Raw genomic sequence first — 17,612 nt, 5'->3', positions numbered from 1 at the left:
CATATTTTGGGGTCTAACTCGTACTAGCCAAAGAATATGAATATATATGTCACACCGGAATATAAGTTGCTTTTTTTAACTTATTAAAAACCATTAATATACAATATATTTTAATATATTGGTGAAATGGGGTACAACAGTTAAATTATGGACCTCTTCATGCAATATATTGAGTTGAGGGTTTTTTTGTGGTTTTTTTTTAGGCATTACTATAGTTTAAGAATTATAACATATGCTTTTGGTGGTTACAGTGAAAAAAATAAAAGTTGCAGGCCCCTCTAAAATTGGAAAAGGGTGGGACTTATAGTCTAGATATTGCAGATTCTAGCATATTGTCTGTTGACAAAAATGTGAATTCAAACAAATCAAGTATGGTATGGTCATACTTGATTGATTTCACATTTTCAGCGTTATCATGGCAAAGAAAACCAAAAGTAGTACAGGGGGACCTGCAGCTGGATGTCATCAGCAGCACAGTTTCTTATTGGATACCATTGACTGCAACAAATGTCAAATTCCATTGAGCTGGGGGAGAGTGTTCATTTGGTGGTACATATAATTTTTTGTGTACTCCTCTGATGGTTCTTTCTATTATATTGTTTATTCAGAGAATACAGCTCAACTGGAAAAAAAGGTTTGGGGGAATAGAAATAGAAAAAAATGGAATATATGTAACAATCAAAGCTTATTCTCACACTTTATGGACTAATTTGCATAAACTAAACTGAGTGTGTTGTTTTTTTTACCAAGAATCAAGGTCAAACACTTTTTCTGTTTATGTCAGGTACGGCAGAAGTAGTACTCAAATAAAAAAAAAAAATTAATGCATAATATAAATGCAGGACAGGTTTTCCTAATTACCATTGAAGCTTTGAGTCTTTTGCGCGCTTCTTAGAGAATAATTCACAAATTGGAGCCCATTACCGAGTAATTGACACCATCTTAAAACCTTTTCATCACATTGTCTTAAGTAACATTTGAAACTTTCACTTTAATTATTTCTGTTGACATTTTCTTTTTTCCGTGCTCATTACATTGTTCTTTTTGTTTGTTTTTTTATGTTTATTACGTTCACATTCTCATCATTTTTCCAAAACTTTCCTCTTTGTACCCTTCCCATCCCTCTTCCTGCCCCGCCCCACCCCACCTCCTCACACATACCCTTTCGACCAATCATGCGGTTGCCCATCATGTGACTATGACATGTGGCTCTTGCATGGTGCTGATGATGTCGACATCGCCGGCCAACAGAAGGTAACTTTTGCTTATCATTTGTCGACCAATCAAAGCGTGTTACCCAAGACGAGGCCATTTTCCAACGCCGGTCTTTTGTCGAATGTGGCATCCATTATTGAGACACCGCTCATGCCAGTGACTTCCGCCATAACCCATTAACGCGGCTACAATTCAAACCTAAATGGCTCTCTTTGTCGACTAACGTTAAAGATTAATGCTGATGTGCATTCTTGTAAAAGTGCAATTATCACTGTATGGACATTTGTCTTTGGTGGAAATGTTTTAGATAGACAATGTGACCTTATTTATTTGTTTATTTGTTTTACTTTGCATTGTCAGTAGAAAATACATTATTTTTCTTACTATTTTAGAAATAGTTTAAAATCAAATGTGTGCGATTATCCCAATTTTAAAGAATAGTGTGGCTCTTTTCAGCAATGGCGGCCAATAAGTTAAGCTTAAATTATGTCAGAATATGATACATTATTTTTCTTACTATTTTAGAAATAGTTTTAAATCAAATGTGTGCGATTTTCCCAATTTTAAAGAATAGTGTGGCTCTTTTCAGCAATGGCAGGCAATGAGTTGAGCTTAAGTTATGTCATATTTAGTTTAACTGTGTTTTATGTCTTCTTAAAATGCAGTAAGGTCATTTCCGCTTATATGATTGGATAAGAGACATCCCTAGTTACTTCTACTATTTCCTGACCTTCTATTTATCATTACTCAATTTTCTAAACGGACAACCAATGACATTAATGCTGCACGCCAAATGTTGTCTCCTCCCTTGTCTTTTTTACTACTTCTTCTTTTATTCTGTTGTGATGATTCTAACAGGAAGTTTTGTCCATGCATGTTTCATCTCGATCACATCTTGTCCATCACCACGTCTAAACAAGTCTTTTCCCAATTGAATTTTGTAAAATGGGCTGAGATCAGAGCCTGCATGCTCGAGTTTCTTCTTCTACTACTTTTCCTCTCACCATAACTCTCTCATTTGAGCCTCGGAGAAAAACAACAACAAAGCGAGATGACCGCAACGCAGTTGATGTACAAAAACGCTGCCCGCTTGCACTCCTCTGTTATATCCGTTTCCCTTTTTTACTCTTACTTGTCCTGCTTACTGGAATGCAAAGTCAATCACTAACATCAATATTGAATTTCTTAACCATTTTCTATTGTCTGTTTATGAAACGCCAGAGGCCAACGTTAAAATATTAATTCGATAGGAGGTTAAGCGTAGCCATATAGGATGTTTGAAGCAAAACCGAGATCATGCAGCCCATACATCGATTCATAATTAATGAGCGTCTCTTATCGTAGACTGTCAACAAACAACAAAGCCAACATTAATGGAGCCTCATGTCCGTTCTGCGCCTGGGTGCTCGTTATCCGGCGTCCCGGTGGTCATTACCCACAGGATGCGCCCCTTAATGAGGGCCCTCGGCATGCCCTCAAAGTCCAACTTTTAAAAGAACCTTAAAAATATATATATATATATAATTTTTTAAAAGGATTGATTCTGCTGAAGAGTTTTCCGAAAAAACAGAATTTTGGTAACCTCGCTCTTAAATGCTTATTTATTCTTCGTAGGGGAACCCAGTGCACCAAAATTGGAGGCCATGGTTCAAAACCAGGGCAACGCTCTCAAGGTCAACTGGATCAAACAGGATGATGGTGGATCCCCCATTAAGCACTACCTGGTCCGATACAAGGCTGTAAGTATTCCAGTCTTGCCACGCCTATTTCAAATTTGCATGCTTTTTCTCTTTAGTTATTTATATATACTTTCTTTATTTTTATTTTGGTATTACTCTTTGGTTATTAAGACTTCAGTCATGTATACCACAATATTAACAATGTGTGACTGATTGAATCAGCTTTTATTGTCATTATTCAAGTACTATAATGAGATTCAAAGCTTTCGCCACAGTGCACAAATATGAGCAAAATTAATTATATATGTATGACCGTTACAGTTAACATTACGTAGTTGGGTCCCATTAATGCAAATATTCATTGGCCTCTCCTAGTTCTAGCCAGTCTTCCCAATGAATGGAAATACATGGAGGTGACTTTTAGGTGGATCCATCATTTTTCTCCCTTTTTTTTGGAATCAATCAAATAGTCAACTTCTTCTTTCCTAGAAACATGTTTCTGACTGGAAACCCGAGATCCGCATGCCACAAAGTAGCGAGTATGTAGTGCTGCACGGACTGGACTGGAATACGGAATATGAGGTTCGCATTGTGGCGGTCAACTCCAAAGGTCGATCCCAGCCTGGCACCCTGTCCTTCAGAACAGCTACGGAACCAACCACCATGCCAGGTATTTTCTATTTCTACTCCATCTGATTGTGCTCAGGAGCATGTATTTACTCAGAAAGCATGATTTATCTGTTGTCCCTGCTAAAGCTTTCAATATTTAAAAAGCAAATCATGGATAATGATAGAAAAAGTGTAATACCTTGGGATTTTAAATTGGACAGATAGAAAACTGGATGGCTATTGATGTTTTTTAAGGATAAAATCAAATTGCACATGGGTTCCTATTGCGCTGACCGTAGTGGCTTGCCATTTAAAAATCCAAGCGAGAGATCTATCCGAGATACCTGCAGCAGCACAGAGAAACTGATTAGCATTTGGGCTCCTACCTCGCCATCTTTCTGCAGCCAGATAACGCTAAACTATTGAGTCAATAACGGCAGAATGTTTTCAGAGTTGCAGATAGGCTTCACGCTATGCCACTCTCCTAATCTCCGGTCATATCATTAAGGGCAGCCGCCGCTCGGCGAGCGGTAAATCGGCGGCGGATATCCGTCAGGCCCAAAGCTTTTCTTTTTTTTTTCTTTTTTTTTTTCCTTCTTCTTTCTCGTGGGGTGCGGTTAATCCCGTAAAGCTCTACTCCAGTGGTCACGGTCGGCCTTGGCTCTGTTGTTGTTGCTGTTGTGATGTGTGCAATAATATTGAAGCAGGGCTGCTTCCCCTTACCACAATGCTATGCAGGATTATGAAACTTGGACAAAGGATACTTAAGAAAAATATTCTCGCAAAGGCTAAACTGTACTTCGTTTTTTTCCGGGAAAAGCTTCTCTTTTTATTACCTCGTTTTAAAAAAAACAACCTGGGAGATTACCTGAAGCTCAACTTTTGTCAAATTATAGCGGATAGAACTAGCGGAGATGAAAGAGCGGAAATAAAAAGTACTTCTAGGTATCTAGTAGTAGTAAGTATCTTAAGGCTGGCCTTGAAAATGCATCAATATAGAGAAAAAATGAAAAAAAAAAAAATATATATATATATATATATATATATATATATATATATATATATATATATATATATATATATATATATATATATATATATATATATATATATATATATATATATATATATATATATATATATATATATATATATATATATATAATGATAAATATTTTTTGACATTGTCAGCCATCAATGCAAAAGTTTCTCCACTTTTTCTAGGATTCTTCTATTTTATTTATCAATATAAAATGAAAAGAAAACTAGTTAAGCATTTGGTTTGCATTATGAAATATTGCTGCTGGCAAATTCATTTTTATTTTAACAACAAGCATTTACGCCTGTGGCTGCTGACTGATTCATTCTATTACAATGCTCGACAACCCAAGCCTCCTAAAATGCCATTTATTTTTTTGACATGTTTTTTTTTTATTAATGTATTTATTATTTGTTATATGTCTTGGTTGGTTGGGGATGCAGCCTTCTCAGTCCTTGCATGATCATCATTTGTCTTCCAACAATACTGAAAATAGCACTGAAAATACAGCACTAAAATGCAGTAATCCACTATTATTATTATTTAAATATGGTATTGTTATCATCCAAAACCTCCCAATTGGAATCGGTATCAAGAGCCAAAATGGTATCAGTGCAACACTAGTACAAAGTGTTTTTTTAGCGACATCTTGAATTTTCTGTGTTAATTCATTGTCTGCCATTGACAGCAATAGATGTCCAAGCATGTTGCATGGCCCCCCATCTTTTTCTCTAATTTGGCCAGTGGTGTAGCTATAAAACAATAAAATAATAACTTCATACAACCTTGGCTTAACAATACTCAGTCATATATTTTTTATCCTCTGCAAAGAATGGTTCAGTTCAGATGTATCAATTTAACAAGAGAGGCTAAATACATTTTAATTGGAGAAAGAGGACATAATTTCGACATCTATAGTGACATTGAAATTTACTATAAATCACATACGACACCACTGGCCATTGTCCATATCCATCTTGGAAAAAAAATGTTCCACTCCGACCTAAAATAAACCATCTGTCTCGCTGACTAACTCACTTTGGCTTCCTCCTTTTTTTCTTCTTTTTTGTTCCAAACTCCTCACTTGAATTTCTTGTAACCTTTCGGGGTTTGTATTTCCGTATTTCTGTATTTCTGACCTCAATTTTTTCTATCTCTCTCCCTGTTTTTCCTTCCCTTCTCTTCTTTTCCTTTCCTCCCTTTTTTGTTGTTATTGTTCCACCCTCTACTTGTTGTGTCTCTTGTCCTGTTCACGTCTTGTCGGGGGGCACCTGCGGACCGTGACCTTACCGTACCCACCAAACTCCACCTCTTTTTTTTAATTATTTTTTTTTTGTGGCGAAATGGAAATATTTGTTGGTCACCCGCAGCGACGCTGGGTTGCCGATGCGTGGCGTGCAGTACGGCAGCTCTTCTGCTCTCCACCTTGCTGACGGCAATCTGGCTCTAAAAACTGATCTCATCCGAAGAGAGGGGAAATGAAAACCTATTTTTTTTTGTTTGTTTGTTTGTCTTATTTGGCTTTGACCACCTCCAAATCCCCCTCCTCTTTCTATGCCTTTTTGGAGCCTTGTGTAGCCACACAAAAGATCAGAAGAAGATGAAGAGTCTTGAGATGTTGCTTTTGTGATTGTTATTCCAGGGTGCTCTGTACGTGTATCACTTTTTTTCGGCGCTGGAATTGAGAGTTTTGCTTTGTTTTTTGTTTTTTTTATCAATATATGGACGCACTTTCTTTTTCAGGGGTGTCCAAAGTACTTGGTAAAAAAATGCTACTTATTTTGTGTCAAATGTTGTGGAGAGAATCACAAAAAAATATCAGTCTTTATTTAAAAAAAAAGAAAAATGTCAGAAAATAAACATGAAGCAACAAATAAAATTAATTTGGGATTCTTCAGAAAGGCTTTAAAAATTCGGAAAATTTATGAGCTATTTCCAAAAGATATTTTGATAATTCATTCGGAGTTAACACTTTATAATCTCACATTATTAAATAATTTGATGGCCCAACTCATTTAAACTGGTGGTGAAAAACTAATTAGAATTGTTTTAAATTAAATTTATTTTTAAGAGCACATTAATGGAAAATAGAGAAAAAAAACGGTCACCCCTGATTAGAGTCTGACAAAAAAGGGACAAGTATGATAATTCAGTTATTGATCACTTGAAATTCTGTTGATTGTGTGCTATTGGTTGTTGATATGTTTAAAGGTGTTAAATTTGGAAATACAATAGTTCATTTTTAAAAAACAATTTTCAGCCCATTGTACAATCATACCTCACCTGATGAAAATAATTTGTCCCAGAAGTGGTTTTAAAACATCATTCAAAATAGGTAGTTGTAGTCCAATTTTACATGTAAAAAGACCTAATTTGGTTCAAGACCCCCAATATTAACCCATAAACCCCTTAAAAAATAATAGAAATATACCAATTTTGTATGTAATGTGCTCAAAATTAAAGCAAATGATTTAGTAAAACAATAAAATGAATAAGATATGTAAATTATCTTATTAGATAGACGTACAAAAGCATCATGGAGACTCCCTCATAGCTAATGGGAGTCTTAGGAGATAGCCAATGGGAGAGCGTTTACATTATGGGGTGTTTTTTGCATTACCTAACTTTAATTTTGGGTCTTTTCTAAGGTGAGGTATGAGTGTACAACCATTTCCCCCATTTTTGACGGAGGAACTGCACGTGAATGCCCATGCCTGGTTGTATTTGTGTAAAAAGTCGGATAACGGGTGGAGATTTTTGGAGGGAGAGAAACACAATCATAATGCCTTAACGTGAACTTGAGATTCACGGGATTGTGTTCTCTAGAATAGATAGACTTGGGTGAATGATAGACTTTGATTTTTGGCCTGAGAGCAGAACAACATTATGAATGTGCTAAAGAAAGTGAGGATGTTCACTTAAAATTAGAAAAGGAAATGACTTCTGATGCACTTTTCTCCCCACTTCGCATTTTAGAAGCATTGTTAATGCCTTGAGGGATGGAAAAAAGAGAAGAAAATGATCATGTCTTGTGTGTACATAATCTTTTCAGTCTAAAATCGACTTTTCTCTTCACTCCCCTTGTATTTATGTATCTAAAAGTGGGGTAAACGCCCAAAAAAGGTGACTAAATAATGAGCGTTGCTATCACAAAAAAAGGCAAAAGAAGCGTTTTTGAATGATGTGAACGTTTGGGGATTTTGCTTTGAAGACATTTTTTTGTAAGTACACATATGTGCGTGTTTCCATGTAACCGTTGTTGGGGTGGAAATAAAATATGTCTGTTTTCTTTCGCTGATATGATCAATTTTGTTCGCCATTCATGACGACAAAGTTAAAGTTGAGGAAAATCAGCACGAGTTGATCAAAATCCATTTCATTAACAGTCAATTAATATTGTAAGGTCACGCAACTTGGAAATGTGCAATAGTTAAGTGCCAACAAGACACAGTTTCCTTTTTAATCCAACAGATGTGCCAAGAGATTGTTTCCTAAAACCTGATAATTAAAACATGGCACTAGCTAACGAACTGGGGGGATTCAAGCATCTGCTTCCTTTTTAATGCTCATGAATCATTTAACTCTGCTTTTCAGACAATAGTGTGATGTGTGGGGGTCAAATATCAGTCAAAAAGACTGATTTTGACAGTTGCCATGTGGTCAAGTTGGCAAAAGACCTCCTTGAAAATATTCTGCTCATAATATATTATTCAAGTCCAGATCTCAATGTCATCAGTTTTGTATATAATTCAAACCCGTGTGCCGCCTTCATGACTCAAAATGTGATGAATTCTTAAAGTGATGTGATTTTAATTATTTTTTTCTTCCTAGTTTTAATTTCATAGTATTTTTTCTAGACGGCCTCATAGTAAAACAATGGATTAGACGTCTAGTGAGTTTCGGAAATAAATATTTGTCAGTGTTATTTGTCTTTCTGCTCTCCTGCATGCAATTTTCTTTCCTTTTTTGTCTCCACACGCCGTCTGTCCTCTCTCCAGGTTTCCTTCCTCGGTGAGAGGACGTCGCGTGACTCAGGTCTTCCTAGAAAGTCGCCTGACGTCCTCCTCTCCGACACTACTCCTATCCTTTGGTCATTCCGTCTGTCTACACTGCTAAATCTCTACCTTCTTTCAGACAAATTGAAAATGTGCCTTCTATTCAACCTCCCGGATTCCGCTTTCACTCGGAGACGAGGCGAGAGCGCCTAGCCTATCAGATCGGAACTTCCTGAAAGGAGCGTGTCATATTCATAAACGTGATAGCATCGGGCAGGAAATCGTTTATTTAATGCCAGGTTGTCAACACGGTTGCTTATGGCAGCAACACAAAATATATATGGGATGCCAATATGTTGGTGTGTTGTCAAATGTGAAGGAATCGATTAAATATTGTATTTTTCTGCAGTGAAAAATCATTAACTGTCACTTAAAGACATAGTCCAATCATGTTAATCCGTTCAGTGATATTAATATCGGCACAATTACGTCATTGTTATGGTGTATTTCTAAACAGAATGTGCGATATGTTATAGTAGAGAACGTCGGTGGGCTTGACGCTTCCTGATTTATGCTCCCCTCACTGGGTGACGGCCCCTCGATTGTCACGCCACCGCCGCCCTCTTTTTTTTTGGAGCGTACGCCACATGATTTATTGCCCCTGTTAAAATGTAAATGAAGCGGCAGGAGGAAACAAGAACCCTTGTGTATTTACCAGTGAAGCCCCGGCCTCCCTACCGAGGAAAAGGAAGACATCCAATTAGAAATCAATTGAGCGTGGGGGCCCAGAAAATGTATTTTCGGCAGAAGTATGATAAGTCGTGGTGACATTACTGAAAGTGGGGTTCCCACGGCCATGTAAACTGTTATCTGCCAAAATGCGGGTGCTCTCCCACAGCTCTTCTTCTATAACTCATGGTATAGCACAGAAACAGCACGTGCAAAATGAAATTTGAACATAATTCGTATTTGTCAACCTTTTTCTCCACAGGTAATAATGTAAATATACAAATACAGTCCATTTCTACCCAAGTAAAAACACCCTGTATAGTATTTAACCGTTTTTTCTTTTTTTGCTCTTAGATGACTCTTTAATTGACATCATGTATCTCTCTCTTTTTCCTGATCGTCGTATTTGCAGGTGCATCCGGTCCGGGCCTGAGCACAGGCGCCATCGTGGGCATCCTCATGGTGGTCTTTTTCATCTTACTGGTGGCCGTTGATGTGACCTGCTTCTTCCTCAACAAGTGCGGCCTCCTCATGTGCATCGCCGTCAACTTCTGCGGGAAGGCCGGACCGGGAGCCAAGACCAAGGACATTGAGGAGGGCAAGGCCGCCTTCACGTGAGTCTGAAAAATCAAACCAAAATTGGGAAACTGGACATAAAACTAAACATAGCACCCATTTTTCAAGCAGGAAAGATGAGTCTAAGGAGCCCATTGTGGAGGTGAGGACAGAGGAGGAGCCAACGCCAAACCAGGAAGGAGTAGTACCCAGCGAACCCAATGAAACCACGCCTCTGACAGAGCCTGAGTGAGTATTAACTTGAGCCGGTTGGGGTCGCCATGTCGTGAATTGACAGTTAAAAATGACTACTCAGATTTTATTAGGATTACTGAGTGGTCAATATAAAAACAGTTCATTTTCAAAGCCAGTCTAATCGAGTTTATCAACGTCAACTGCATCCAATGAGTAATTCAAATAAGTGCATGAACTAATTGGGAGATCCTATTGAATATGCCAACAACAATCTAACCCCTTTCCCCACTCTTATCTAATGTATTTATTATTTCAAGACTTATTCTTATATTGTTTGCATTTTAATGATTTCAATTTCTGTATTTAACTTCAACACATTTGGCTGACCCTTCCTTCACTCTCACTTTTCTGCCGGGTGTTGCTGTCCTCCCTCCCCCACGCACTAAACACCACCCCCCCAAAACAGGCCCGCAGACGGCACCCCCTCGGCGGTAAAGGCACTCCCCTCCGATACAACTAATGCAAAGGCCGCACATTCGGGAACGCTTGAAAGTAAGCGACCCGACGTCGGGCCGCTGGTCGACCTGAGCGACGCCGCCAAAGCCGAGCCCGTCGGTAACGGCGAGGGGCCTCGGAAGCGCCCCGGGAGCCCCCCGAGTCGAGTCGACGACCCCGCAAAGGATGCCGGAACGCACACTCCAAATGAGTATGAACGTTTAAACCTTCTTTGTGTCCATTACGCCGTTACATTGCTTCAATATGTTTGTTAAAATGATTCAACTGCGAATATTGACTAAAATTCATAAAATAGTGTACAAGTATGCAAAGCACTGAAAAGCTAAACTTGTATAGGATATATAATATAATATATGCAAGATAGCATTATTATAGGAATATGGAAAATCCTGTTTGCATGAAAACTGCAGGAGCATTTTGAGATAGCAATTTTAAATAAATAAATGCATGGCATGTTTTCCTCTTTAGAAGATATCTGCCCTTAGCAGCCAAATTAAAAGCATGCCAATTTTCTGACCTCTGTGACCTTTGCTCTCTAATCAATGTGCCTTGTCATATCATTTATGCTGAAAATTTGAGTTAAAAAAAAAAAGATCAGTTCAAATTAACTAGATCTCCATTGTTTTTAATGGCAGCCATTGAGCTAATATAAAAAAGGTGTATTTTTAGAACCCATCTAAGCTATTATTCGATTTGCTTTATTCCCGGCAGAATGCCAATTTGTTTTTTAATCCTCCCGAGTCCCCCGTCAGCTGTTATTTTCAGCTTTTCTCCCATCGTTGTCTAACAACGGCGTTATCGACGTCTCGGTCCAGACGGCCCCGTTAATCCTCTTGTGTGTGCGTATGTACTTTGCATTGTGGGTCAGCTCTTTTCGCATTCATTGTGTCTTCATTTGCACGCCGACCTTCGGCGGGAATCGGCCTTCGACAAGGGGGGGACGCTGTCATTCCGATGTGCGGCTCGGGGATCCGCCTGGTGATCCGGTTATGTGTGAAACTCGCTTCCAAATAGAAAAAGGGCCTAGGGGGGCGGGAGGGGAAGCCATTTCCCTTTAAAAAATTCTCACAAAAGGTCCCTTGTGTCGTCCTCAGCAGCGGGAAAACGAAGGATGGCGTCCAGAAAGAGGCCGATGGCAATACAGCTGAGGTGAAGACGGTCCCCAACGAGGCGCCCCAGACCAACGGAAACGAGAGCAAAGCGTAATGGGGATGACCGAGAGGGTTCGGATTGGTTTCGGAAAGGTCAAAGTGTTGGGAAGGGGGGAGGGAGGGAGGGAGGGAGGATGGTGGGTTTTAGGGTCACAGTCACTGAAACCTCGACATCATTTTCACATGGAAACGGGAAAAAAAATGTAATCAAAGTGGGGTCACGTCTTTTTGGTGTCTTTGGACCAACTAAATGTAAAGACTTGGACGCACATGCCTTAGCTTTTGTTTGTTAACAGAAACATTTTCAAATTCATGACAGATTGGGAGTCCACGCTGAAATGAGAAAATAAATTGTCGTATAAAAAGGAAATTGGAAAGGGAATGTTAAATGTGAAATTGTCTTTTATAGCCTTAGGTAACATGTAAGTCAATTTAAGGGGGAAATTGAACATGTACAAAATTGAGAGAAAAAGAAAAATGCCTTCAATTTATACAGAACAAGTTGATGATGATGATAAAAAGGAATTTGAGAGGGAAAAAGTTCCTAAATATTTTAAGATTTACAACTTACTTTACTGTCTTTTTTATTCATTTTCTCTTTTTGGCGTGGCTTCTTAAAGACATCATCCAAAATACATTGTAGGTCTTATACTATTGGAGTTGGTTGGACTGTAGCTTTATTTCACGGATAACTGCCTTCATGTATAAAAAAGAAAAAAAGGACAAAAAAAAAGATTTGCCGTATTCACGCAATTTGTGTGACTTTTGAATTGTGGCTCTTGATTGCCCCTTTTGTTATTGTGTTATTGAATTCATGTGCAGATATTATTGCCTATTTAGCTTGTTTTGTTTTTCTTTTGTAGTCCGCTAGGTTGCCAGATAGACGTCTCCCATCCATTCCAAATTAGACGTCTAACACCGTCAATGGCAGCCAATCAATTCAGGTTTGTTTGCCAGATTTAGTGATTGCATTGATAGCATGTTTTGGGTTTTTTTTTCTCAGTTTTTATTGCAAAGTTACTGTATTTCTGTACATGTTGCTGTCATTGGGTTGTTCTTGTGATAATGTTATTATAATGACATTTATTTTTGCTCCATTCTGGAAACGTATGACAAAATTTTGAAAAATATGGCACTCACAATTTAAGAAAACTAAAATGTTGCTTCGGTAAATTAAATGTCGGGAATCTGCGCTCGTACAAATGTTGATATAAGGTGTCTATACTTAATATACGGCAGCGTTCATATGAAAATATCCTCCAGTTTGAGTTTTTTGTGATGTTTTTGACCAAATTTCTTTTGCTATGACCTGCCATTCAGTTTCTGAATTCTGATTTTCACATTTTCTTTCTGCCTCAAGTCAACTTCGGCCTAGAAAAAATATTTCTTATGTAAAATAAGTGTAATCACAGTCCGTCTTTTTTGTAAGCCCCCATTAGAACCCCTAGTTAACCCTTACACATCCATTAGCAAACCTGAAACAACAGTGCCTTAGGATTAAAACCACAGTAGCCATTTCACTCCATTTTCGTCCTTCTTTCCTTAATCCTTCAATGTCAGTGACGATGACAGACGCCCAATCATATGGCTCTTTTCATCCTTCTTTTGTGACCCAAAATGTGTCCCTATTAGGCATCTGAAGTGGGAGGGTTGACAGTAAATGAACGAATTTTCATGGCCGTTAATGACTTATAAAGAGTTATTTTGGGTTATGATAGTATATTCCGAAGTAAATTCACTTGTTTAGGCCCATTTCTACCTGAAATGCTTCTGCACTTAACTCCAAAATGACAAAAAAAATTGATTTTAGCCCATTATGGATCAATGAGACTAAAATAGTGCAGTAGTTATCTTAAGTCGAAATGCATAAATACTTACATCTGCAAATACAATGAAGCATATACCCTGACCTCATTTTTTTAAAAGATTTAACTGACGTAAACATTTTTTTTTAAATCCATTAGCATTCATTTGGATGCAAATGTATACAAAAAGGAAAATAAGTGTTAGTGGAATGAAACATTCTACTTCAGTCCAAAACATCCAAAATTGCCTGGAAGTCATCTCTTGCAGTTTGCCGTTTGCTTCATGTACGTATGCTTTCGTAAAATTTGGAAATGTCGCTAAAAAAGAGGGGAAAAAGAGCAAATAAAGAAAATGACAGAGGAAAAACATGGAGGCTTAACTCATGCTTTTTCTTGATTTATTTGTTTGTTTTATGTTATCTTTGTTAAGATTGGATTTTAGAATTTCAAAATTTGAAGGAAGACATGGTCAAATGTATCTCAATTTAATAAGTTGTTCTCAAAATTTAATCCAAATGCAATAGTGAATATGTAATCATAAATTAAATAGGTTGGAAATACATATGTATTGAGAACTCACATCATGAGGATTTTTTTTTTTTTTAATGGTTAAGAAAACAATCTATAGGAAATAATAATTGTCAATCATTTTTATCTATGATATTAATTTATGGGCATGCTAGTTATTTTCATTTGAACCTAAAAACTAGTCTTTGTAGTGTAATTGTGCATTTTGTCCACCAAATGGCAGCAAATTCTTAAACTACTCAACAACCCTGAACACCAAAGCCATAGTTCACAAAATTATATTTTGTATACGCATATAAATAAGTACCCAGTATTATATTATTGATGTACTAAGTATATCACCTAAAAGAGAGTATGTGAACATGTGACTTTTCCTCTCCTTTTTATTTAATTTTATTTTATTTTCCCTTTGGTACACATGAATGCAATTCTTCAATTTTGCCTTCAGGTGGCAGAACAGTTCAAGTCATTTTTATGAAGCAACCTACTGTAAATATCAACTGGTGTCCACCACATATGTGGACATCCCATTTTGGATCATGTATAGTACAAAAGTATAATGTGGCTTAAAGTCTAATGAACAAATGTTCATCCGTCCAGACAGAATGAATGTCTCAGTTGAAATATCGTCATGTGGTGTGGGCAACACAAAGAAAACAGTTTTATTTGGGGGTGTGGAATCACTTTGGGTCGGTCGTCGGTCGGCCTTGATGGAGGCCTGGGCTTTTTCACTGAATACCCACAGAATACTTAACCAAAGGCAGCCGACAAATGAGTGGTTTTCATCAAATTCTTTGACTGCGTCCACACGAATCCACTGAATGATGATTAGGATTGCTCTTTATGTCCATGTTGTTCCGCAAACCAGATGAGATGTATCTTTGAAGACGTACTGGGAGAGCAAACCTCCCAATGTGTCTCTAATAGATCCGATGTGCTCTCCACGGCAGCTGCGACGCAGTCGGAATTTGACCGCGCAGATTCCCGTCGGTTCATCGGATTGTTTTCCAAGCTGCTTCTGTCTTTTTCTTTATTGGAGTCGCCAAACATTCCTTTTCGGAACACTACGACTTTTCACAACTGGTGCCAGCCGGCGCCAAAACATTCTCAAACAATGCATTCGCCAGTAGAAGGAAAAACGACGGTAATTGGATGCTCGAGAGACAGACACGAAACGGGGCGTTGAGTTCGATCCCATCATTTCTTGCTTTTAGGGGTCGTGTCAGACGAAGACCATTTTTCAGCAGAAATTTGCACTCTCAGATACAATTTAGATATTCTCGCTCTAACAACTTATTTGCTGCTATTGATTCTCAATAACATCCCATCTGTTTGAATTGAGAGGTTAGTTTAGGTTAGGTTAGAACTTTATTTCATTCTGTATTCGGGAAATGTCTTGGTTGCAGTAGCAAGACAGGCATAAGACACAGAAGACAATGTAGAACTAGTTAAAAAACTAAATACCAAAATGGAGTGAGCCCTGGGCAGTCGCCCATATTGCTTATAGCAAAGTCAGGCCCTGATGTTAACCCAGAGGTCGGGAACCTTTACAACAGAAAGAGCCATACACATTTGACATATTATAATGTTATTTTTTGAAAGCAGCTCTCAGAATTGAAAAGTATATATGTAAATGTGTGATTTTTTTTGTCATTTCACCATTTTTAAGGTACAAAAAGTCTTATTTTGACAAAATTGTTATGCTGTTGCTAATCAATCAGTATCAATGAAATTATGCATGCAGAAGAGTTATGAAAAACTAAATTAGGATTAAAGTGGGAAGAGAGGTAGGTCAAGTTTAGGACTCAGTTCTCTCACCAGTGATTTACATATTTTACCTCTCAGGTTAGTGGAGAGCCATATCCACCCATGAAAAGAGCCATATATAGCTCACAAGCCATAGGTTCCCTACCCCTGTGTTAACCCGTTAATGTAGAAATGTTGCCAATAGTACTAAACATAGTTTTAAGACTGCTTGTTTTCCGTTGCCGACGCTCTTGTTTACCAACAACGCCATTTTGGAACGTTAATATCGCAATAGTTTCCCCACCTGACGCTCCCTTTGGCTTTTTCCTAACGGGATTTGACGCCAGAAGAAGAGGTGTAGGGTGCGGCGGTGTCCTTCAAAGAAATAACTTCCCGCATCACTTCTTAAGCAGGAACAAAAAAAAAAGCGGTCTAAATGAAAAGCCCGAGCTCACAGCGTGCGGCCGCAGCTGCCGGCATTGTGGCCCGCTGGGCTCCCCTGGCCAAAGAACAGACAAGAGAGTGGCCGGGCGGGTCGGCACGGCGGGTGACCCGCATGAAACAGCCGCATTTATTAAGAAACACTTTTTTTTTTACTTATTCTGACTCTGCAAAGTGATCTTTATTCTTGTTGTTGTTTGGTGTGCCTGCTTTTTTTTCCTCAGATCACTTCAAGCATCTTAGATGAAAAAGCTACAGGCGACAAGACGCTTGATTGTGCGCCGTACTTTAATGAAGATCACACATTGTCTGAAAGGCGCTGCGGGCCAATGATCGTCCGACTGAGGTAGGAATCAAAAAGAAAACAACACATCCGGTACCACAATGTTTTTTGCTGCTGGCTAAAATTGACCTAGAGTTCAAGATCTATTTTGCAATGGTCCATTTCAACACATTCAAGTCATATTTATCTGTGTAATCCAATGTTTTGAATAGTTTAATTGTGAACAAAAAACCTGGATGGATAATACAGTATATCATGTTGATATATTGAGTTCATCAAGAATTGTCTTTGCAGGAAACATATTGAAACAAATGATCTGTAGATACGTAAAGTGGCATTAACACCATATTAAATAGGCTAAATTAAATTTATATCATTTTTATTTGACCTTTTCATCACCTCTAATACGCCATATTTACACCAATGAGCCACAAACTGTTAATAACAAGCTACAATTCACTTATATTATACCATTCTCACTGTAACTAATGATATCTACTATACCATAATTGCATTAATAACTCATTGCTCATTTTAATTCAAACAAATTGGGTATCTATTAGTGGCAAACTCATTTCAAATCACCAAAGAACAATGAAAACATCCACAATTTGACGTCTATTATTGTCAACATGCATATAAAAATTGACCATTTCATTCACTCATTCCAATTAAAAGGGGCACGTTTATTCATTATTTAACAGAAGCATTAAGAATTATTGTAACCATAACTTTTCATGTACAGTAGCTATTTGATCATGCCCAAAGGGGGACGCTAGCAAGAAAAGGGGGGGATGCAGAAATGGATTAGTTCCCCCAAGCGAGCAGGCTTTCTTGTTCTGGGGAAGACTGTAAGGTGATTACTGTCCATCGCTCCACTGGTTCTGGACTATGGACTGCTTTTGACCAGTGAGTCCAGTCACATACTGAATGTATTTTTTCCATCTAAATATCAATATGGTTGAAAATTGGATGTTTGAGTAGATAAAGAAGTAATACAGGTTTTAGAAGCAAATTAATAGGAAAGGGTTTAAGGTTTTGTTCATTCTGCTACAATTAGTTTCATCTTTTTGTTTGGAGCAGAAGGTGAAGTGGATGTTTTCTTCATGCTGGATAAAAAGGGAGC

At 38.0% G+C, this 17,612-nt stretch overlaps 1 protein-coding gene across 8 annotated transcripts in view; it reads left to right on the top strand.

Moving 5' to 3' along the window:
- Window positions 1-11,812, top strand: part of ncam1a (neural cell adhesion molecule 1a) — a 108,609-nt gene extending 96,797 nt beyond the window's left edge. For 2 of the 8 annotated variants that reach the window (XM_077740268.1, XM_077740269.1), the window contains 3 exons: window positions 2,830-2,954; window positions 3,384-3,564; window positions 5,913-7,840. In XM_077740268.1, coding sequence (XP_077596394.1) covers window positions 2,830-2,954; window positions 3,384-3,564; window positions 5,913-5,992 — 386 coding nt within the window. In that variant the 3' untranslated portion in view covers window positions 5,993-7,840. Of the gene's footprint in view, window positions 1-2,829; window positions 2,955-3,383; window positions 3,565-5,912; window positions 7,841-9,678; window positions 9,881-9,953; window positions 10,071-10,482; window positions 10,723-11,626 lie in introns of those variants that run through there. The other 6 variants (XM_077740263.1, XM_077740262.1, XM_077740264.1 and 3 more) reach the window with 6 other exon arrangements.
- Window positions 11,813-17,612: the final 5,800 nt, after the last annotated feature.

The sequence above is a fragment of the Stigmatopora nigra genome, chromosome 19, assembly GCF_051989575.1.
Source record: "Stigmatopora nigra isolate UIUO_SnigA chromosome 19, RoL_Snig_1.1, whole genome shotgun sequence".
Classification (NCBI taxonomy): domain Eukaryota; kingdom Metazoa; phylum Chordata; class Actinopteri; order Syngnathiformes; family Syngnathidae; genus Stigmatopora; species Stigmatopora nigra.
This window is presented reverse-complemented; position numbering and strand designations above follow the sequence as displayed.